Raw genomic sequence first — 24011 nt, forward strand, 5'->3', positions numbered from 1 at the left:
CAGTTGTAAGCTAGGAAGATTCCACCAGATCTAGGGCATACCTGGTGCATTGTCTTCTGTAAAACTGTACTTTAAAGCTTTGATGAGAGTTCCCATCAATGAGAAATAGATACTGATTAAAAAAAAAAAAAAAACTAGTTAACTGTCCTGGTCTCCTTTGATTAGAGTGAGGGCCTGTCCAGGGACACCCTCTGCCCAGCTGTTTGACTAGATCATTAGAGGGTTTGACTGTGAGGCCATCTCCTCCTCCAGTTTTTCTGTCCTCCTTTATTAAAGCAAAGTACTGTACACTGTGTACTTATAGAATCTGCCCACCAAAACTGTACTATTTGGCTTTGTAAGAAATCTTGGGTGACCACTTATTCTATGTGTGGGGTTGAGGAAAACCACAGAGGAAGTTAGCAGAATTGTTTAACCTGTGAGTTATAATTTTCTCTTTTTCATTTTGACACCTTAAAAATAACTAAATGGTAGTTGAGCATGGGCATCAGTTATCTAGTGCTATGAATTCTTAAGGAATTGAAAATTGCTGGTAAGCTTTTTAAAATTGAAATGCAGTTGATGTAAAGTATTACCAGTTTCAGGTGTTCTATATAATGATTTAATGTTTGCATAATTAGGAAACGATTACCATAGGTAAGAACTCAGAACTTTTAGGTGTTCTTTCCAATGTCTTTATAGCATTTACTCAATAAATCATTGCTCATTGGTTGATAGATTGACCCAAGTTGGGAAAAAAAAAAATGACCGTAGACCTGTATGGCTGAATGTCAGATACTAGACTGTAGACCATTTTCTGTTCTATGTGGAGTCAATTTCCGGCAAAATAGTTGGCTGAGTTAAATATATAATCGAAGATTGGGTCAGAATTTATCATTCAGTTATTGCTTCTTGGATGAAGAATATACAGTAAGAAGTGAAATTTGGGTTTGATGCATTATGATATCATGTAGAAAATAGTGCTAAGCTCTAAAATTATTTAGTGCAGTCCAGAGAGGAGCTTATCTTTATAGCATTATGCATTTTGTATTTTCATCTTGGCACAACTGCTAGTTAGAAATCCAAGTGTAGTTTGGACGTCTTTCCCCAAACACACATGAAAGCTTGGGCTTATTTAATTTTGAAGTTTGGCACTGAAGTTGAGACAGCCTTACTTAATTTATTATTCTGCCACTTCATCCCTGATAGTTTTTGCGGTGCATCGTGGTTACTGGCAAGAAGGGGTTTAGGTGACTAATTTGTAATGCTCTTCAGGAAAGAAGCCAGTTTTAAAATTGGCCAGTTTTAAAATTTTGTTTCATTTGTTTTTATATATAACTTCTCTTCTCACTAAGTGAAACCTTGTCATCATTATATAGATACAAGTGATAACAGGCATCACTGTGGCTTCTTTGTTTCAAAATGCCAGTTCTTTTTAGATTAAATTTACACACATAGCCTTCTTTGGAGGCCTTCCATGATACCTTAGATTTTTGTTACATGGGCACTTCCATAGTCAATTCATTCAGAGATGATTATTTTAGTAAACACTATTGTTGTTGTTGTCATTTAGGTGCTAAGCCATGTCCGACTCTTGGGACCCCATGGACTGTAGCCCACCAAGCCTCTCTGTCCGTGGGATTTCCTAGGCAAGAACACTGGGGTGGGTTGCCGTTTCCTTCTGCAGGGCATCTTCCTAACCCAGGGATTGAACCTGCGTCTCCTGCACTGGCAGGTGGATTCCTTACCAGTGAGCCACCAGGGAAGCCCAGTGAGCACTATGTATGCATGCTAAGTCGCTTCAGTTGTGTCCAACTCTTTGCGACCCCGTGGACTGTAGCCGGCCAAGCTCCTCTGTCAGTGGGATTCTCCAGGCAAGAATACTGCAATGGGTTGCCATGCCTTCCCCCTCCCTCCAGGGGATCTTCCCTATCCAGGTGTCAAACCCACGTCTCTTACATCTCCTGCATTGGCAGGCTGGTTCTTTACCATAGTGCCACCTGGGTTTTCTTGTTGCCTCTGACAGTAAACACTATACTATTCGTGAAAAGCAGACAGCTTTAGGGTGACTTTTAGGTCTTTGCTCCTTCCTTCTTGTTTGTGTGGTTTAAAACAAGAGTCTTTTGGATCTGAGCTTTTTGTCCTCAGTGAATTACAGTTAATTTGGACATCTTCACTGTATAGACTAGCTATCAGGAACTGTACCGAGAGGCTGGAGTTGGAGCAGTCATCTTGTTGGCAGCATCAGCCTCTTTGAAAACACCAAGTAGTAAGTATCCTCTTGTATCTTGAGTATCTGACAATAATGTGACTCTAGTGTATGAAAGACATTTCAATTTTACTCCCTGCACCATTGACCTGAAGAATTCTGGAAAACTAGAGAAGAAGAAAAGTCATCAAGAGCTAGGGCATGCGCTGTTTGATTTTCAGTGTACTGTCCAGAATAGCTCCCTTTTTTGCTCATTACATGAAAAAAGATGCATAGCAAACTCCTCTCTCACCACACGTACCTGAGAGTCCTGTAATACAAACCTCCCTTTAAGCCCTTAAAAATGAATTGCAGGAAAAGCCCTTAACAATGACTTGCAGAATTTTACCTTTACCTGTGAATTTGTGTGCCATATAGTAGTCTGGTTTAGAATATATTATTCACTGTTTCTTTAGTTGTTGCTTAGAAAAAGTAATACCACACACACACCATCATATATTGCAATTAAATTACCTTCATAAAGGCTTTAGTGTACCTATTATGTTTGCCCCTTAGAAAATTCTCTCCTAGTTAGTCTGTATTATTGTGAGCATTCTGCATAAAAGTTTATTAAGGATGTACCATCTTTTTCGATCCAAACCTGTTCCATCTTTTGAGTATATTACAAGTTACCCTCAGTTCACCTTTACCTAATATTTTGTAATCTCCCAGGAAGGATTAGGGAGGAGAGGTGATGGTGAATAAAATGTCCTTCAGAGTAAGAATCGAGAGCCTGAGGTGTGTGTGTGCGCGAGCACGTGTGCAGGGGGCAGGGCGGGAGCCTGGAATCTGGGCCCAGCCTCATGGCCCTTCCTCATCCTTTGAACAGGAAGTGAAGGTGTGGCCTTGAGTTCCAGCGTGTGGTGTTCACCATGCCTTGTCTCTCCTGACAGCCAGGGTAGCACTGTTAATCCTGTTGTGTGGTGGTAACCAGATAAATACTCCTCAGCTGAGAGGGTCCCCCCACCTCCTCACCCCGCCCCTGCCTGACCCGATGTGTGGGCAGAGTCCTAGTAAAAAAAAAAAAAAGAAAGGGCATGTGGCCATAGCACATCAGCCTAGCTGCATGTCCTTGAAAACAGAAGCTAGCAAATGGGATGTGAGACCAAGGATATTCTAAAAGATGTTTTAAACCTGGACTCAACAGACCTTTTCTGTGGAGGTCAGATAGAAACTATGTTAGGCTTTGCCGCCATGCAGGGTCTCTATCTTGTCTCCTCATCCTCCTTCAGTGACCCTTCCCAACCCTCAAAAGAAAGAAAAAGCCCTCTAGCTCCCAGGCTGTACAGAAACAGACTCTAAGGCCAGAGTTTGCTAATGCCTGTTTTAAATTTTGGTCATGAAGAAACTGAGCCAAGATGGATGGCTGAGGTTTTTGTGCTGTTTGGGAGATAACGTGTTTTCCACAAGCACAGTAGGAGGGGATGTGAGTGGGAGCTTCAGGATTCCTTTAGGCTCTGATCCTGGTGTGCCTTTGCTAGCCGGATGCCCTCAGCAGAATCCCCAGACCCTTTCTGGGCCTTGTCTAGTCAGAACTGGCAGCTTATAATAAACAAGGTACTGCTGCAGCGTCCAGCAGTGCATAGGAGCGAAGGAGGACTCACTCCGTCCCTCACCCTCTTGATTTCCCTGGCTGCAGTTTCAGGCTGGTCCCTGCTGGCCTGACCCACAGAGATGGAGAGTAGCAGAGCCAGTGGGATGGATTTCTGTCTGTAAAGGTGTTTTGAAGCATGCCACAAATTTCTAGGCCGGTTGAGCAGATGATTTCAGAATATTTCTTCCTGAGGTTGTGTCTCTGTGTTTCAAGGCACTCACTCGTCCCTTCTGGTTTGGTGGTGTTCACCCTGGTTCTCATCTCAGGTGAGTCAGTGCTACTGTTCTGCCTTGGTTTCAGAGTTGGCCCCTACTGTCACCTCTGGCTCCTCCACAGCCTTGGGGTCGGTGTTTGTGACTTTAAGGGGCTCACCTTGAGGTGATAAAATGGCAGGGCGGGAGCCCTGGAATATGGCCTGCTTTCTCAGTTCATCACTGCAGCCTCCTCCAGAGCTTCCCCCTGTGTGCCTTGGTTTCCACCCTGGCAGAGCCGGGCTGTGCTGCTCACAAGAAAGACCCTCAGGAAGCTGCAAGCCCTGCCCCCTGACATAAACTGTAGGCGCCGGGTTACGGGGAGTTCACGGTTGTTTTATAGTCTGCACATCAGAGTGTTAAGTGTTAGCAGAGAATTTCATATTTACTACACATGCATTTAGAACAGATGTTTACATGTGTTTTGTCCGTGAAGCTGGTTAAACTGTTGGGAAAGTATTTTAACTCAAGTTCTATTTATATACAAATCAGCAAACATAAATTAAAGGCCCCCAGACTAATCCGTCACAGGGCCTTCAGTCAAAAGATTAGTTTCCTTCCTTTTGCTGCCTCAAGATAACAGTTTGATTCTCTATTATCAATTCAGCCAGTTGCCTGTTTCCGGTTTCCTGCTCTGTGTATTTTGCATGTCACTCTTGGGAAATGATTTATTTATTTTTTCAAGCCAAGGCACATATGGGGCCTCCACCCTACTGTATTCTTTTGTTTTGAGTTAGAATTCTTTAAAAAGAAAAAAAAAAAAACCTCAAGAATTGGGCTTTAATGGATAAGTTGTTAAAATTAGTATAAATTAAGTCTTGTGACTTTTGGCTTGTTTGGGTCATGTTGAAATAATGTTATAATTATACCCTTCTGTGTTTTTGTAGCGTCACTCTTATTGTATGGGCATGTGGTGGCAATTGTTCCCAAACAAAGCAGAAACAAAATTCTGTGAAACTACTTTTTAGATTAGCTTTTGGACCCCTTCTTATCTGAAAGACAATATCACAAAATTGCATTTTTATCATTTATCAGACCCCAAAGAACAGTTGCAGTTCAGTTTTCTTCATGAACAGTTGGAACCAGCAGTGGAAGCCACAAGACTTAACTTGAGAGCTTATTTGTTAGGCACTGGATGTTCAGCAAATGTTTATTGTGCATCCTCCACCCCCCAGTCTCCAAGCGCATGCTAAGGCTCTAAGCGGATATGGAGTTGGGTCCTTGGCCTGGATGCAGTTACAGACAGATAAGGGGATAGGACACAGGGTACATAATAAACAGAGGAGAGAGAGACTTCATCCCATCAAGTACATTCCTCTTAGAAGAACTAATCTTGACTTGGGTCTTAAAAGAAGTACTTTCCAGGTTAGAATGGTGTAAGCAAAGGTGGAGGAAAGGAATGTGCAAAGTGAGTGTTGAGAACATGATGAGTAAGGATCTTTTGGGTTGGATTTGAGCAGGGAGATGGGTGGGTATTGGGAAGGATCCCAGAGAAAGCAGGTGTCCTGCCAGAGGCTGCTTAGGACCCTTGAATACCAGGCTTAGATTTGGACTGTCTTATAGATGGCTGGGGGACACTGAAGGTGCTGGTGCAGTGGTGCCTTTGAAACACCACTGTTTGGAGGAGACAATTCTGGCACTGATGTTTAAGAAGGGTAAGGATAGGAAAAGCACGAGGCAAGGGATTTCAGTAACTGTTGGATGATGGGGCCTGAACCCATCCTAACTATAGTGGGTTTTACCTTCCAAACACCCAAAAAATAAATTGCTGAGGTCATCCTCATGGCAGCTGTACTGCTTTGTAATATTTTTTGTTATTTTTTAACTTTCCATGTAGTTTCCCCAGCTAGGCTTTCAGTTCATCAAGGGCAAGTCTTGCGTAGAGAGTTCTGCATGAAGTATGCACTTTGTAAATACTGCAGCTTATTAATACTCTCCACTTCAGATGAGTCTTTACTCAGCTTGCTCTACAGTATTGTTGATTTAAGTAGCTACCTGTGGGACGTATTCATGGAATGATTGTCTTGTCTCCTTTTGATTTCTGCTTCCATTCTGTACCTCATTTCCTTCTCTGAACCCAAGTCTATACCTAACTTGACTGTGTGTTTATATAGAGAAAAATTACATGGTTGCCAACTCTTGCTTAAGATAGGTGACTATCTTAGCATATCTGAGGAAGATCCTGATAGAAAACACTAGGTTACACCAACAGGTTCTGACTGTTTGAAAAGTAGAAGAAAGATTTTCCTTCTTTCAGTCAGGTATAAATTCAGTCATTGAGAGAATAATAAATGGAGGCATTTGTCAGTCCTTGTTTCTGTGTTTCCCTTATTTTTCCATCCAGAGATGGTTTCATGCCTCCAGGCCTTTCTTCATCCCTGGCTGCCATCCGTCCCATTCCATAGCTAGAGCTGAAGCATATGGTGAATATGGTTATGTTTAGCTTTCTGTACAGAGGGTGTTGTGGAAAGATACTGTACAATCATTTCCATAACACAATGCCCTTCTGTTCGTCAAAGCTATTTCTATAACCTGTAGCTTAACTCGTGCTAACACAGTGTTCATTTTTCCAGTTAGAGTCAGTTCTCTAGAGTAAGTTAGTTTTAAAAAGTGTTCCAGCCTTCCAATACTGATCATAGTTATTCCCTAGAAAGAAAGTCAGTTATGTGTTTATAGAAGGCGATGATGAAGAGGATATTCGCAGCCCTTTGGTTGAAATTAAGCAGGTATGTTTCTCTGTTCTACATATCTCATCCTCTTTCTATGAGACGTCTGCTGAAAATTTCAGATTAGGCTATAGTCCATGGGGTCACAAAGAGTTGGACATGACTGAGCAGCTAAGCACGTACATACACACACACACACACACACACACACACACATCAAAAACAAAAGACAATGCGTCTAGATAGCAGAGGAAAAGATCCTAATCCTTCTTAACCTAAACAGTGGAAGAGATAGAGTGACACCTCAGGACACCCAGTACAGTCAGTGTCACTGGTGGCTGATGACACTGAACAGCCCACCACCCCCCCCAAGCCTCGGGCTTTGCTGGAGAGCACGCTGGTGTCCCACATCCCTGACCAAGTTAGTCTTCTGAGTTAGTGAGCTTTGAGAAAGTGTAAATTATTGTTCAGAGGCATGATAGTGTCATCTTGTAGAATTCTATTTTCAGGAAAGAGCACCATGCTAGAAAGTCAATGTAATTCACCCCTTCCAATCAGAGGCCAATGCAAATGTTGTTACTCACTCAAGGTTGGGTTTCTTATTTGCTTCCCAGTGGTCCTCACTGACCTGGTGGTTGGCTAGTTCCTGTCTGAGCCTGTGGAGCTAAGAAGACTTAGCTGGTTGGATCTTCGTGTTTGGAACTGCTTTTCAGTTATAGGTTCTCAGGGTTCCACAATAGAATTTGTGGTCCTGGCAAACTTATTTTTGAGAGCAGCCTTACAAGTCCTTTCTGACTGCCAACCCCTGCACCTACACACTGACCACCTCACCACTCTCTCCCTCCAAGGGCTAGGGCTTCATTTTGCCCTTTCCTCACGTGGTTCCCCACTTTTCTTGTATCTGAGGGTTGCACCTCTGATATGTTTGTTGTTTAGTCACTCTTTTGTGACCCCATGGACTGTAGCCTGCTAGACTCCTGTCCATGGGATTCTCCAGGCAAGAATACTGGAGTGGCTTGTCGTGCCGTCCTCCAGGGGATCTTCCCGACCCGGGGATTAAAGATCCCCAGTTAATGCTTCTGGACTGCTGTTGCTGTGGCTACTTCAAGTCCGAACTTGTATTGGTAGGTGTTCGGTGATATTTAGGTCTCCAAGAGGTGGTCAAGTCTTCAGGTACCATCTTGGGTTTCAATCTGTGCACCACATTGTGACCGTCATGCAAAAAGGGATCAGTGAGGAGTGTTCAGACCTGAAGGCTTTTATGTGAAGGAGTGAGGAAATCTATTTTCCATAGCATCAGAGGTGGAGCAGGCTTCCTCGGCAGGCCACAGAGCCACCTAGTCTTGATGGGGACAGCACCCCAACAGTTGGAGCTGCTCAGTGATGGAGTGGACCCTTTAAAAAAGTATAAACTTGGATTACGATGGTGAGATGAGGGTGATTCATAGTATTATCATTGAAACGTGTTTTTTGAATATTGTGGTAGAGGCATCATTGAGTAGTGATTGAGAACTGGGCTCTGGAGCCAGCCTGCCTTGGAGAGTTAATAGGTCCCACATCATGGAATAGTTAGGGGAATAAAGTACACAGATCGGTACCAGGGATACAGTAAGTATGTGGTGAATGGTATTGCTATTTTAAAGAGAAAGAACAAGTTGTTTTCTTTATGTACAACTATTAGCCTCCTGCTCTACTGTATACACCGGAGAAGGCACTGGCGACCCACTCCAGTACTCTTGCCTGGAAACTCCCATAGACGGAGGAGCCTGGTAGGCTGCAGTCCATGGGGTCGCTAAGAGTCGGACACGACTGAGCAACTTCACTTTGAGTTTTCACTTTCATGCATTGGAGAAGGAAATGGCAACCCACTCCAGTGTTCTTGCCTGGAGAATCCCAGGGACGGGGGAGCCTGGTAGGCTGCCGTCTGTGGGGTCGCACAGAGTCGAACACGACTGACGTGACTTAGCAGCTACTGTATATACACAGTTCCCCCTTTTTAAAAAAAAAAAATTAAATAGCTGGTTCAGGTGCAGTAGAAGGGAGTTTTTGCTTTTGAAAAGAAGTTGACTTAGGGACTGCCCCGATGGCCCAGTGATTTAGACTTTGCCTTCCAATGCAGGGGGTGTGGGTTTGATCCCTGGCCAATAAAAAAATAAAACAGAAGCAATACTGTAACAAATTCAGTAAAGATTTAAAGAAAGAAAAGAAAGTTGACTCAGATGACTTGCAAGGCCTTGTTCTACCCTGAGATATGATTCCATGATCCTTGGGAAGGTACTTGAATGGTTGGGGTTGTTGAACAGACTACTTTGCTGGGAAAGGGAGAGGGTGAGAGAAAAGTGTGAGAGTTAGAACGTGACAGGCACTTTGATGTCCTCTCATTGAATGCCAGACCCACCTTTAGGTGAGTCCCTCTGCGTAAGCATAAGGCTGGAGGTGAAGGGCAAGCATGGCTGAAATACATTACAGGGAGCAGCTATGGGGTACCTGTTCCTTTCAGACACCACTGCTGAGTTTGGGGCAGAGATGGATGGGAATTTGCCACAATGTCAGGCTCCTCAGGGTGAATTCTTAGGCGGAGATACAGGCGTGACTTGGATTGATTAACAGCAGTATGTGGCCCTGAAAGGGCAAAGACGGGTGCAGATGGCATGGGGGACAGAAATGCCCATGTCACACTGACCACCACTAAGCCCACTGCCTGTCCTACCCTGCCAGAAAGTGGCAGCTCTTTGTGAAATTGAATGAGCCTGAGGGCAGGGAGTTTCTTTTGCCATCAGCCAACAAGCACACTATCCAGGTCAAAAAGCCTTTGACCTGGGCAAAGGGAATAAATGAATAGTACCCCTGCTGGGGTGTCCTAGTGTCAGCTTCAGTTGGTGTAAGCCCAGAGGTCTAAACCAGGATTTCTCCTGGTTAGTTCCTTGTTGCAGGGTCTGCCCTGTGCCCTGGAGGATGTTTAACAGCATCTCTTTACTTCCACCCACTCGATTCCCAACATCACCTTATGTGCTCTCAGGAGCAGAGTGGCCCCCAGTTGAGAACCACTGGTCTAAATAAGCAGATCAAGTGGAGCTTATAAGGGCTCCCTTTTCCAGAGCTGCTCCTATTTGTAGAACTAGAAGTAGGCGCTCTTTTTCTCTGGTGCTCTGGCTGCCTCCTTACTTAGCTCAGGCCCAGCAAAAGCAGTTTGAAGTGGGGAACATGCCTCTGAACTGTCTTCCATTGTCTGCCTCTAGGGCTCCCAGCTCCTCCTTGGGCAGGCATCTGGCCAGATCTACCCCGGCCTTGCTGGGTTGGGAGTGCAGGGGTGATGTCACTGCGCCTTCCCGGGAAGGGCAGAACAAAGGATGGAGTCCCCAAAGACAGGAGGCCTCATCCTCAGCTGGCCTGCTGGGGAGATTTTTTTCCCCCTCCCTTCCCCTCCTTCCGGCTTCAGAAATGTTTGTTGTTCACCAATTACTCCATTGTAAGAGGACACGCTAAGCCGGCCCGGCTCTGTGTCTCTCGGCTGAGCCCATTTCCTGCCCCTCATATGTCGTAGGGCATTGGTTCTGGACCAGTCCCTGGATGGAATCTTCCATGCCTTTTCCAGTGAGTGGTGCAACCCTGAGGAACTTGAACCCTCTAGTTTTTCTAGCACGCTCACACCACGCAGAGCTTGCTCTTGAGGCTGGAGGCAGAGGAGAGAGCGAGATGTGGGAGAGGGGGCTGGAGAGCAAGTTCTCCTTCTTTCTGTTTAGATTTGGTCTTGAACTTCTCTTTCTCCTCTTCTTTCCCCACTTCTTCCTGGAGGTCCTGGGGACCTCAGTCGCCCTGGAGAGCCTCCCCCTCACAGAGCCTCAGCCTCGTCTCTTTCCGCTCAGCTCCCTCTGTTCCGTCCCCCTGTGGCCTCATTGTTTGCATCTTCCCAAGGACAAGGGTTGGGGTTGGGCTCTGACTCCTCGGGACAGGGTGCTGTAGGGGTGGCTGACTGTCTCTGGAAGGAGATCCTCAGAGTCTCCTCGTAAAGGAACCTCTTCGTTCAGAACCTGAAAGCAGCCGGAGGTGTTTCTATAAGGTGAGATTCACCTGAAGGAGTGACAGTTGGCTGGGGGCACATGTGGTACTTGTTGATACAGGAATAACTTTATTCAAGCAGGTTTTCATTTCCATCTTGTTCCCGTGAGAGGCTGGGTGTGGTAGTGACATGGAGCCCCAGACCCTTTAATTACAGCCTAGGATACTATCAAGGGCTTTATTAAAGACATTTCCAACCATGTAGCACATAAAAGATATATAATTTAGAAAGAAATTAGCTGACCCTGAACACCTCTGAGCCACAAGTCACTCTCCATCTGTGGCATGCCCCGAGGGGAAGCCTCATGTGTCTGTGTGCTCTGCTCTGGACCTGCTCTTTCAGAACAGCCAACCTAAGGCCAAAAAATGCAGCTCCCTTGTCCCTGTTGTAAAGATACCAGCCATCAGGATGATTATGTGATTAATAATGCATGGGGTCTTTTCTCTGCCACCGATCATGATGTTATTGGCGCAGCTCCTTTTTCAGTCTCCACTCTGGCCCTCACTGCCTTTTTCCTTGTTCTGTCAGTCCTGCCCTCTTTGATCTTTTGTCTGTTTTCAGTAGGCCTTTGTCGTGGGGGAAGGCCTTCTTTTCCTCTGGTGGGCTGTTCTCTCGGGAGATTGGGTCCAGGCAAGCTGTTGGCTGTGCAGGTGGGCAGCTATCTTGGAAGGTGCCCCGGTGGCCTCACCTGCCTGGTTGGCAGCAGTAAACGCTCATCTCTTGTCTCTGTCTCAGATGGTAAAGAATCGGCCTGCAGTGCAAAAGACCTGGGCTTAATCCCTGGGTCAGGAAGATCCCCTGGAGAAGGAAATGGCAACCCACTCCAGTATTCTTCCCTGGAGAATCCCGTGGACAGAGGAGCCTGGTGGGCTACAGTCCATGGGGTTGCAAAGAGTCGGACACGACTTGAGTGATTCACACAGACTTGTCTCTGTCTAGCTTCCTCCCTGTGGTGGGTGGAGGCCTTAGCAGAACCTTCCAGGCAGATATTCCCAGGGCCCCCTGACCATCCTAGGAACCCAGAACATCCAGGCCACCAAGTACACGCCCCATCAGCAAGGTTGCTTTTTACTTGCCACTTGGTGGTGCAGAAATACATAAAACATTGTTGGAGTCTCCTCCCTTTCTTGTAGTTTCTTCTTGGTGGGCTTGGGCCTCACACAGGAAAGAGGAAGTCTTGGGTCGTTTCAGGACAAATTCATGCTGTTGGCGGTGGGGTGAGTATGTGATTAAAGGATAGCTTGGTAGAGGACAGTTGGCGTTTGAGTTAGTGGGCCCGTGCACACTCTGTGGCTCTCTGCTGAGCTTGGTAGAGAACAGTCAAGGAGTTTGAATCAGTGGCCTGGGCACACTCCATGGCTCTCCATTGAAGATCTGCAATGGCCTGCGTTTAAAACACTCTGCAGAGCAAGAAGATGGGAAGCCTGTTTGTATGGGGTGCGAAGGGCCTGTTCTAGGCAGTTGGGTCTAGAGTTTCTGGTTTTGGCTTGGACAGACTGATCACTGAGGCTTGGAAAGCTTAATCCTGTTTCCTTGATGATTTAGATGTACAGCCACCCCACTTTAGACCGTAAACCAGCAGTGGTGTTTTCCACGAACGCACAAGCTTCCACGAAAGCTTGGAAATGATGGTCGTCCACTCTATGGAAGGGGACACTGAGCCCAGGGTCTCAGAACATATTTGACCAAGTCTCCTCAGGCCCATGCCCTGCTCTCCCAGGGCTTGGCCAGCGCTCCTTGTACTCTGCCACACTGCCCACCATCTTCTCTGTTGTTCACTGAACATCCAGCTAAGCAGGCAAAAGGGTCATAGTAGATCAAGGTCACAGGTGAGTTTGTCCTGTTGGGTGATGCCTGACCCTTTGTACATGAAGAAGCAGTTGCTGGCCGTCTGCTGAGTTTTTCTGCCCCATGTCCTTCTGCACAGAGTGCTTCTCCTGCACTTGCCTTGGAGGAGTGACTGCTGTGACGCACACATTAGAAACTTCGCCGGCCAAGTATGTACTATCAGGCGGGACTGCCCACTGTGGCCTTCCATATCCTGCTGCCTCCTCAGCAGAGGTGGAGAAAATGAAGTGAGTGCAAGCAAAGGATGCTCTGCCGGTGGTTATGCTTAGGGGCTCAGACAGTCAAGGGTTGTCCAGTTCTTCTGTTCCCGAGTTGTTGACTTTGAGGTTCATTACAGTTGAGCTTTGCTCTTCTTCCTTTGGCTGGCATCTCATGCCCCTCACCCACCACCCCCAGGCTGTGATTGGTGGTAAAGCAAGTTCTCCTCTGCTTACAGATGAACGTGAAGCTGTGCAAAAGAAGACCTTCACCAAGTGGGTCAACTCCCACCTTGCCCGGGTGTCCTGCCGGATCACAGATCTGTACACTGACCTTCGGGATGGACGGATGCTCATCAAGCTACTGGAGGTCCTCTCTGGAGAGAGACTGGTAAGGGGGGTGGTGGGTGGTGGCTGTGAAGTGTCTTGTACCATAGGTGGGGAAATGTTTTTGAAAAATCAAGTCTGGGCTTGTCTCTTGCAGATTTATGTGGTTAATGACTGATACTTGTGAGGTGCAGAGGCTTGATGAGTGTGATGAGCACGGTGGGGAAAGCTCCAGGGTAGTTTTGAATCTGGATGATTTTCTTGAACTGTAATGAAGTGGCCTTGTTCTGGTTATTGGCAAAGTTACTGTCTTTGGTCAGAAAGATCCTGGCTGGTGTCCCCTGTTAAACAGCATGATGCCGGAAATTTAAGGACCAGTCTTGGGTGCTGGCCTCCGGGATGAATCTGTATCCCTTGAGATCATGGAATAATTCTAAGCTTGTGTCTTAGTGATTCTTTGGAAAATCTGAGGTGCCATTTTAAGGTAGCAGGAACTGAGTTCAGTAGTGTCTGGCGTTTTTTTGTTTCTTCCACACACACTTTTTATTCTGGGCTGGAGGGAGAGGCTGGTGTTTTGTCTCCTTGGAAACGTGGAGCTTCTGATGAACTCACCCAGCCTTTTTGGGCAGAGGAGTTGTCAGCCTATTGTGAAAATGTTCTCCCCATTCTGTTTGCCCAGAGCTGCCACCGCTGTCTCTGATGTGACTTTTGTTTGTGAACCTTAGACCCAAAAATCTTAATGCAGTCACTGTAACTGGCCCAACAGGTTTTGTCTGGCCTTGGTGTAGAGATGGATGCCCTCTGCTACCAGAGCATAGACAGTTCCATAGGTGGCAGTGGGGCCAAGCCAAAGACTGACGCCCAGGGATCGAGCCCACATCTGCAGTGACATCACCAGGAAAATATGATGCTGGTGGTTGGCAGGGCTGCCAGAAAGCCTTATTTTTAACTTGATCTCCACCCTGCAACTTGACAGCCACAGTGGGTCTGTATGCAGACCAACCCACACACCTCTAACCATAGGCAGAGGTTGTCCCCTGTTCTAACATTATCCCACAGACAGAACTGCCTCTTTGAGCCCGGGTAGTAATAGTCAGGTTTCTGTCTCCTGAGCCCTCCGTTCAGGAACAGGGTCCCCAAAAGAGAGCAACAATGTCTCTTCTTCAGCACCTCTGGTCCATGTTCTTTGTTCCTGAGCATGCATGTCTTGCTGCCTCATTTTCTTTGAGGTTATGGGTCAAACTGGACGAAACAAACAGACAAAGGAGTCTCCTGCCTCCATGGCCATGATGCCTCCTTGAAGGCAGTCTGTGAGGTGGGAGTAGGGGCAGTGGGTTCACACGGGGAGGACTGGTCATTTAGTGCATTTTGGTTTGTTTTTTGACAGTCTAGACCAGAAATATTGTGATATGCACCTTTAAATATAATTTTTGTAACCAGAGTTTCTCACCAACACCACCCCCTTTTCCCTCTTAAATGTTCAACTGAGTGTAATTGTCTGTTGATTTGGGGTAGGGGGAATGATGTTCTGAAAGTAGCTAAAAAAATCATTAAAGGTTATGTGAAAATTAGTTTGAACATTTATTTTTGCCCCAGTATGGTCTCATGGGGAGTAAATGGTTCACCCTGGAAGGCCTGTAGTTCTTTTATACCAAGAAGATTGTTGTCTGTGATAATGTCCATATAATAAATGGGGTCAAGCCCATTGCCCTTCATTCTGAACAGGGCAACAAAAATATGAGAAGAAGAAAACAGCCAACAAAGCATAATTCTTGGTTGTTTGTAGAAACCTCCCACTCCTGTCTTTATTTGCTGCCAGCAGGATATATATTTCCTTTTTTTTTTTTTTTTTGCAGTGTCCTAGAGGCCTGGGGGAGCAGGGGTGGAGGAACACGAGGGGGCTGCTGTCTGCGTCCTCTCAGGCAGTCACGGGCAGAGATTGTCTTTAGCAGTGCCCTGCCACTTCGTAAAACCCCGAGTGCCTTGGCTTCTTTTACTATCCATTCCTCCCAGCCAACTCTGACTGTTGGTTGCAGAGTCTTATCGGTCTTCTTATTCCAAAAGTGAGGATACCATGGGGAGTTCCCTGGTGGTCTGGGTGGCAGGACTCTGAGCTCTCACTAATGAGAGCGCTGGTTCCATCCCTGCTCAGGGAGCTGAGATCCTACAGACTGTACCACAGGGCAAAAAAAAAAAAAAAAAAAGAATGTTTAAAAAAACAAAAGTAAGGATACTATAGATAGGCTTCCCTAGTGGCTCAGATGATTTAGAATCTGCCAGCATGCAGGAGACCCAGGTTTGATCCCTTGGTTGTGAAGATCCACTGGAGAAGGGCATGGCAACCCTCTCCAGTTTTCTTGCCAAGAGAATTCCATGGATAGAGGGTCCTGGTGGGCTACAGTCCATGGGATCAGGAAAGAGTCAGACATGACTGAGTGACTAACACCATAGAAAGAGCGAGCTACAGCTCTTATTCATTTGTACTGGAGATTTTTGGCTCTTTTGGCCCTGTGGCTTATCTGGAGTCTTCTGGAAAAGACACAGACCACACTCTGCTGTTGGCCACAGATGCTGCCAGGGACTTACATTAGAGATGCTCCCCAAGGAAGAGAAGATTCATCCATGAGGGGTTGCCCCAAATGATTCTTGAATCTTCAGATTCCAGAATGAGCGCCATTGCTAGAACTTCCAGGCCTAGGTAAATTAATGTCCACAGATAAATGTGTCTCATCAGATAACATTCAGTCAGCTCTGGGCTTTCTGCACCAGTGATCCAAATCCCTGGGCTACACAAACATTTGCACTCCATCTGCAGCTGTGTCTCCGGCGGCATTTCAGCACAAGCACGCACCACCAACTTGGCAGTGTGTAGGAGATAGATGTTTGAGGGACTGGAGTATCTAAATTTATTTTATTAGCAGATTCTTGGAGCCAGCTCATCCTTCTTCACAGAGGAGGAAGTTTTTATTGATTTTTACTGTACCAAGTTCAAAAAAACAGATTCACTTAATGATCCACATCATTTCACCCTAACCCCACCCTGCATTTCTACTTAATAAAATCTGGGTTAGATTTGAGCAGGTTTGGGGTTAGATGTTGGAGTTATCAAGACACTTGATTCTTAAGTACTGTAGAACATGAGAAGGCAGGAATCTCCCCCACCCACCCCTAGTCATGACTTGGGTTGGCTCCATGTCGCTGTCTTTGCCTCAAGGTGTGTTAGCTCATGAGGCAGTGAGGAATCTCTGAGGCTGAGCCAGGACGCTGCTGCAGACTGGGATTGGGTTGATGACAAAACCGTTCCTTTCCAGTGTGTTACTCTGAAATTACCATGGACTATAACTTCATAAATATCTGACTTTAAAGTTCCAGAAAGAATATAGACCGCCTCTTACATATATACAATGGAATATTACTCATCCCATTATAAAGGATGAAATAATGCCGTTTGCAGCAACATGGATGGACCTGGAGAGTGTCATACTGAGTGAAGTCAGTCGGACAGAGAAGGAGGAATATCCTATGACATCCCTTATATAAGGAATCTGAAAGGAAATGGTACAAATGAATTTACAAAATAGAAAGAGACTCACAGACTTAGAAAACTAACTTATGGTTGTCAGGGAGAAGGGACAGTTAGGGAGTTTGGGACGGACATGTACACACTGCTGTATTTTAAATGGATAACCAACAAGGACCTCCTGTATAGCACATGGAACTCTGCTCAGTGTTATGTGGCAGCCTGGATAGGAGGGGTATTTGGGGGAGAATGGATACATGGATATGTATGGCTGAGTCCCTTCACTGTTCATCTGAAACTATCACAGCATTGTTTATCAGCTGTACCCTAGTATGAAACAGAAAGATAAAATATAAAGAAGGCCCCCCAAAAGAATATAGACCGCCTTTGACTTTGGTGTCAACCGACCAGATAGAAGCGGTGAGCACAGAACTATGCTGGTCACTTTGCCATTAGTTGCAGGTCCCAAAGCCAGATTAGAAATGGGACATGAAGGGTTAGGGTTGCATGACCCACTGATATTTGGAAGGACTGAGGCCTCTGGACTTTGGGAGTGAAGTAGAGCCCACAGTTCCTCATCCAAGTTAGAAGCTGGCCTGTGCCCCCTTCCCTCTGTGGGCCTCAGCGTGAAGACTGGTTCTGTGTGAGATGGTTTCCTGCCTTGCTCCTGCCAGACTGAGCCCTCTTCTCTGACCGAGAGGACAAGGTTTTCTGAACACCTCTACTCTCCCGCAGCTCCCACCATTACCAATAACAGGTATCACTGATTTCTGCTGTCCTGTTATTTTCCTAATATTCTGTCTTCTTATTCTGTTAATCAGTCTCAAAGAAGACAAAGCAACAAAAACAGGATTTTTTTTTTTTTTTTTTTTAACCACCGTTACTTCCAAAACAGGCTGAACTAGGTGGAGAAGATAGACTTACCGTGAGATTTGCTAAGCCTTAAATAAATCCCATGTTGAACTACCCTGAGTGCATTTTATATAAAATCTTTGTTAGGAGAGCCGTGCTGACATGTATTGTTGTAGAGATGGGATTTTATGGACTGGCCACAGAACCTGCCTATTTTTTATATCTCTTGTGAGGGAGCATTTGCTTTTGTTCTAACAACCAGCCAGAGAAGAATGTCCCTGTTAAATTCAGGTCTAATTGCACAAATACAAAAAATGAACTAATAGTAACAGGTAATAGTAATACCATGTGATAAAAAGCTGAAAGAATGGCCCCAAAGCACTACAGTTCAGAAGAGGAAGTGGGCCTTCTGGATGGAGTGTCAAGAAACCCTACCCATTGGGTGGGGTTGCAACTGGATTCAAGAGGAGAGGCTCAGGTGTGGATGGCCATAGAATAGAGGGGCCGTGTGTCAGCGTGAGGAAGAGTGAAGAGAGCACTTGGGGTGGCCGTCAGGAGGAAGCTGGTGTAGGGAGAGCATCCTGGCTAAAGTGGAGTTTGCTTTCAGAAGGAGTGATGACAGTCGGTCACTTTCAGTGTTTGCTGTTATACACATAATCTGTTTAATTCTCAGTCTAATGAAGTGGACAACTTACACTTTAGAGAAGAAGCAGTATCACCACTGAGGAATATAACTTAGATTCCAGCCACTCTCCTGTATTTTGGGCCCCTCATTTCTCATTGAGCCCTACTGAAGGAGAAGATTGTCCTGGGGAATGGGTCCCCACCAGGAAGGAAATGGGCAGGAATTAATGAGATGCGGTATGTTGTTTCCCCTTTAATTTTAATTGGACAAGAATCATTTTATACTCTTCTTAAAACTGAAGAGTGTGATGTGTAGGGAGGTGTTTGGGGACTTAATGTGAAGTAAGTTTGACTGTTGTATCAGACGAGATTTTGGAATTAGTGTTTCCGTCCTCCTCTCTGTATTAAGTAGAGGCATGCATATGTGTGTAGCAAGCATTGATTTTTGATTAAAAGGCAAAGACATAAGCAAGTCTCTGTCACTCTGGCACATTGACCTGTAGTGTCTTTTTCTCTATTTCTTCTACACCTGAATGAGAGATGAGCAGGCACTTTAGAATTTGCTTTGTGTGCTAGTGAGTCGTTTCCCCTCCAGCTTACAGACTGTTTATAGCTGGAAGGGACTAGGGGCCCCAAAGCTAGATCCCTTGATTTCACAGATGCTGTAACAGTAAGCAACCAGCAAAGCTATCCAGCTGGTGTTCGGCAGTCAGCTTCTCCCAGCTCCCAGGATTGGCTTTCTGTCTCCCTGCAGCCCTGGAGATCTATTGCTCCAGGTGGCTTCAAGGTGGCTCTGGACACATAGAGAAAAGTCAGAGGGAGCGGGGCTTAGCAGGGTGGAAGAGTGGCCCAGCTCCCCTGGGTCCTCCCAAAATCCCCTGCCAGGAGTCCTCCTTCAAGTCATCCTCCTCTATTCATGGAGGCTAAAAATAGCTCCAGGAAACGTTTGCTTTGTCTTTCCCATCTCTGCTGCTGCTGCTAAGTCGCTTCAGTCATGTCCGACTCTGTGCGACCCCATAGATGGCAGCCCTCCAGGCTCCCCCGTCCCTGGGATTCTCCAGGCAAGAACACTGGAGTGGGTTGCCATTTCCTTCCCATCTCTAGGCTCTGACAAAAACCCTGCCATTGTAATCACTCCACCGTTCTACAAACCCAGATGCCCCACAGCGTGTAATTGGTCTAAACTCAAGGCTGAGTCCACCATGAACCTGGAGGGGCCATCCAGCTCCCTTTTCCCTTTCTAAGGCGAATTTGCCCAGGACCACCCCACTTCTGAGGGGCGGGGCTTGAACTGGCTGCTCTACTAAGCAGTTAAAATTACCTTGTCAGTTGCTGGAAGTTGGTTACTTAGCCCTGTCATTCCCACTCTTTTGGAGCTGGAAAGATGATGGGTCTGGAGCCAGCCCAGATGGATTGGAGCTGTGGTTGATAAAGATTTGGGACCAGAAGGGACTAAGGAAGGGAAACAGGAAACGTGACCACAAAGCAGAGGAACACGGCCCTGGTGTGGAAGAGCAGGAACCCTTGTTAGGATTTAAAGGAGGAGCCATAAATACAGGCATTTCCTCAGAGGAACCCAGGCCTGCAGCGCACCCCCCTTTGTTTGAGTTGCACGCGAGTCTGGTATTGATCCTTGACTCCACATTCATGGCATCTCAAACTGCCCCGTCAGAAAGGACAGCAGAAGACAGAAATGTGCATGTTGCCGTGGGAACGGACCTTAGTCACACTGGGAATTTGACAATAATTAATGGAGACAAGACAGGGAAGGTTTCTCTTCCTGGCAGAAAGAGCCATTCTTGGGGTGAGGCTTCGGAAAGTGTTTATTACTGAGAGATGCGCCCCTCCCCCAGATCCTTTGTGTTCAGTTTTCTCCATTGTTATCTCTTCTTTCTTTTGAGAAGATGGAAGTTGAATAAAATAAAAATAGCTCTTCTGGAAAAAAAAAAGGAAAACTGTCTGCCAGATCGGGACCCAAGCCTCGTTATTTCCTTTCACATACTAATGTGTTTGTACTGCACTTGGTTCCCGGTGTAGCCTGAAGGGGGCACATTATGGAATCCCAGCTCACCACACCAGCCAGCCATGCCATCACCTCACCCCTCTAAACAGATGTGTTCTCATCTGTACAATGACAAGAATAATAATTGTTATTACTGTGTAGTGTTAGTGTGAAGATTAAATGTGATAAGATAGAAACCACCTAACAGGTTAACCCAGTCGCCCAGAAAATGGCAGCTAAGAATTGTTAGATATTGAGAGCTTTGCTGTTTTCATGACCTAATACATGTTTCTGCGTGTAGGTCTGTGCAATCATTATTAACCCTTCTAAATTAATTCCCTGTGATGATTCTCCCTAAACCTGCCCAAATACCATTTAAAGCATCAAAACACTTCAGAGACCGTCTCTGAACACATCTTAGGAGTTGCTATTCTTGAGTTTTAGTCTTAATTCCTACTTCTCCTCCTGTATCATCTAACCTTGCCACATCTGGTTTGTTCTTTTGGTTTAAAGGAGATTCATGTGCCACTGAAGCTGAGTGAGTTTCAATTAAGATGAAATGTGGGAAAGTGTTTGAAAAACATGGAGAGAGGTGCAGTGAGGCGATGAAGCAACTTTCACTGCCTAACAGTTAACCTAGCTTGAATTACTAGCTGCACAGCATAATAGTAATATTTAAGCTATCTCTGTAAATCATGCTTTCTAACCTTGTTTCCTAATACGCTTTGAATTGCAGAGGTCTTACTACGTCTAGACACCCCAAGTGTCGAGGTTTGGGTATCTTTGCATCCTTGCCCCTCCCTCCTTCCATCTCCTCTTCCCTCCAGATACCAGCTAGTCATAAGTTTTCTCTACCACCATTTCCTTTTATTCCTGTAGAGTACCATTTAGGGTGTCAGGATTAGAAGAATAATATCATTACCACTGTTTGGGGGCACATTCCAATCTGGTATTAAATTTGTCTTTCAACTGATGTGTATCAACTTCTCTGGCTCTCAGTGGGAGAGTTCTATCTAGACCCTGAACATTTCTTGTTTGTCTACAGAGAAGTGTGTCATTTCTAAACAATTTGAAATTCAGGTGGGGCATGCTCCCCCTGCCCCCCCCAACAACTTTAAGAAGAATTGTTGGGAGGAAAATCCTTGAGGTGCCTCTGTTTGTAGATCCATTTTGTGGATTTGAGAACACCATAACGATTAGTTCACCATTTCATTTATGGAGCAGCTGTTTGAGATTATTACCGATATTATCCTCATGTTAGAGGTAAAAGTTGAGAAACAAGGCGCCAATTTGCTAAAAAGTGGGGAAACTGTAACTTAAATTGTGGATATTTTAACAAGAGCAGCAGCATCTATACTGAATTGCCCAGCAGAAGCATATTCATGGATCTGGTTTGTTCGTGTTTCATGTTTTAAAAGATGTAATGGCCAGGAGCAGTAGGAAAATTAAAAATAAAACAACTTTAGAGAGAGAAAAGCAGAGTATCAACCCCTGCCCAAATCTTGGTTTGATTTTTGGAAGAATTGCAAAAAAATAAAACCAAAGTGGGGTGAGGGGTCTCCTGAAAGTTTTCCATTTCCTCGACTTTTGGAAATGGGTGAGGTTTGTTTTTTTAACTAAGAAGTCTAATCATTTACCCAACCAAAGAGGTTTCTCTGCCATCTTTATTTCATTTCCTTCCCTTGTGTTCCATGCAGTAGTGTTTCTGATGGCTGGTGTTAACAGGAACTTGCGTTGCATTTGGGTCAGGGTGAACCATCCTCAGCCCCCACCTGGCATGGCCAGTCAGCATCAGTGCGGGGTCCCTGCCACTTGACACTTTTCCAACCTGCAGGAAAGCATTTGGACCCCTCCCATACCTCCCACACCCCTGCACCCCATATTCATATGGAAATGAACACGCAGTCCACTGGGATTTTGTAGGAGAGAACAGAGGCTTGAGAGGTCTCCTGCGTGTTTGAGGTTGTTCTTCAAGATCAGGTCAAAAAGAACTGTAGTTAGGCCTGGAGCAGCCTGAGAAGGTCCTGACAGCCCCCAACGTATTCCCTATATTGCTGCTCAGATTCTGTCAGATGACAGAACTAAAACGGTGTGGTAGAGAGTTTGATGTCTTTTATTCAAGGGGACATAGTCCATGGATGGGGCAGTGCTGCCTCACAAGCAGTGGTGGAGCTCTCTTCCCAAGAGAGTGACCCTTTGTGTTCAGGCTCCTTGACAGGCCTTTCTCTCCAGTGCAGGCTGACTTAAGTTTGTCATGTGGGCGACCTCTGTTTTGGGAGTCCTGATCTTGGTGGCTCAGACCCTAAAGAATCTGCCTGCAATGTGGGAGACGTGGGTTCGATCCTTGGGTTGGGAAGATCCCCTGGAGGAGGGCATGGCGACCCATTCCAGTCTTCTTGCCTGATGAATCACATGGACAGAGGAGCCTGGTGGGCTGCAGTCCATGGGGTCACAAAGTCAGACACTGGCTGAGTGATGAACACTTTCACTTGACGTGTACACAAGTTGACTTTACAAACGCTAATTCCACCCACACTGTTTCTCTCACAATGAGTTAGGATGAAACCTTTTCTGGCCAGTCAGAGGCGGACTTGGGAGACTATATGAAACCTTTTCTGGCCAGTCAGAGGCGGACTTGGGAGACTATCTGCCACAGTTAGCACAACATTTGCATCCTTGCCACTCTGCAACTCCAGGCCCAACCTGCACTGTGTGGTCATGGGCTCGCTGGTCAGGGCACAGGCCGCGAAGAGGAAGAGGCCTCAGAACAGCCCTGAAGAATGCCAGGAGCCCTCCCCCCAGAATTCACACGCTTTCTTGGAGGCAGTGAGTCCACACCCCTCGACTTCGGTCCAGTTTCAGCAGGAACCTCAGTTGTCCACCTTGACAGGAGGAGAACGGGGGCTCACTGTAGGAACCTTAGATGGAGTCCACCCCTTTTTATGGACATCTGAGATCAGACCTTTTTCTTACCTCCCAGATAGCTTGATTTGCTGTGCCGTTGTCACTTGACCTAACATGAATCACGGATCCTAGCATTCCTGACATTCCAGGAATGTAAGTTGTGAGTATAAAGCATAGTCCATGCTCCCAAGCCAGTAGTCGGGTTAAAAGTAGTAACAGTACATGTGAGTAACAGCAAAAATGTAAGATATGTGATGAGTTCCTGAACCCTGTGGTCCAGACCATAAATGTATGGGTTTGGGGGGAAGGGGGTCCTGTGACAGTTGAAGTGGTTGGAAATGACTTCTAGCAGGAAAGATGTGCCTTGACCTGAACCTCGAAAGGTGGGTGGGGTATGATGAGATGTCTCGGGAGAGAGGATGGCAGCCAGATCAGGGACATCTCTGAGCCAGGATGGGTATGTGCAACCTGGTGGCAGCTTTGTGGGCTTGTGAGATCAGCTCGAGGTGCAGCTTCCATAGAGGGGGGAGTTATGGGTGAAAAGAGGGGTAGGAAGGGTGGAGCCAGGCAGTGGAAGCGTGAGCTTGCTCTAGACACACAGGAGGTGATAGTGACCCATTGAAGATTTTTGAGTGTGTATCTTTATCTATTGCTTTGTTTATTTAAAATATTCACCTTGAAAGGGCCTTTTTTGGATTTTAATATAACTAAATAAAAGGAACAGACATTTTGGGGCATTCCAGTTAGACCACTGTTGTATTTTCTTTCCTTTAACTTTTCAGCAAGTCACACCCTTTTACTCAACCCCCTCCATCATCCTCACAAACCACCACTTGAAAATTCTCCTGATTTTATAGCATGTCCTCCCTTTCTCATTTTGAGCAAACTTCAGGAAACAACCCAAACCAGCAGGTGGCAAACCTATTTTTACATTTAAAG

At 45.9% G+C, this 24011-nt stretch overlaps 1 protein-coding gene across 7 annotated transcripts in view; it reads left to right on the top strand.

Moving 5' to 3' along the window:
- Positions 1 to 24011, top strand: part of SPTBN1 (spectrin beta, non-erythrocytic 1) — a 213146-nt gene that overhangs the window by 131123 nt on the left and 58012 nt on the right. For all 7 annotated transcript variants that reach the window (XM_061432375.1, XM_061432374.1, XM_061432377.1 and 4 more), the window contains one exon: positions 13083 to 13234. In XM_061432375.1, coding sequence (XP_061288359.1) covers positions 13083 to 13234 — 152 coding nt within the window. The remainder of the gene's footprint in view (positions 1 to 13082; positions 13235 to 24011) is intronic.

Source organism: Bos javanicus, chromosome 11, assembly GCF_032452875.1.
Source record: "Bos javanicus breed banteng chromosome 11, ARS-OSU_banteng_1.0, whole genome shotgun sequence".
Classification (NCBI taxonomy): domain Eukaryota; kingdom Metazoa; phylum Chordata; class Mammalia; order Artiodactyla; family Bovidae; genus Bos; species Bos javanicus.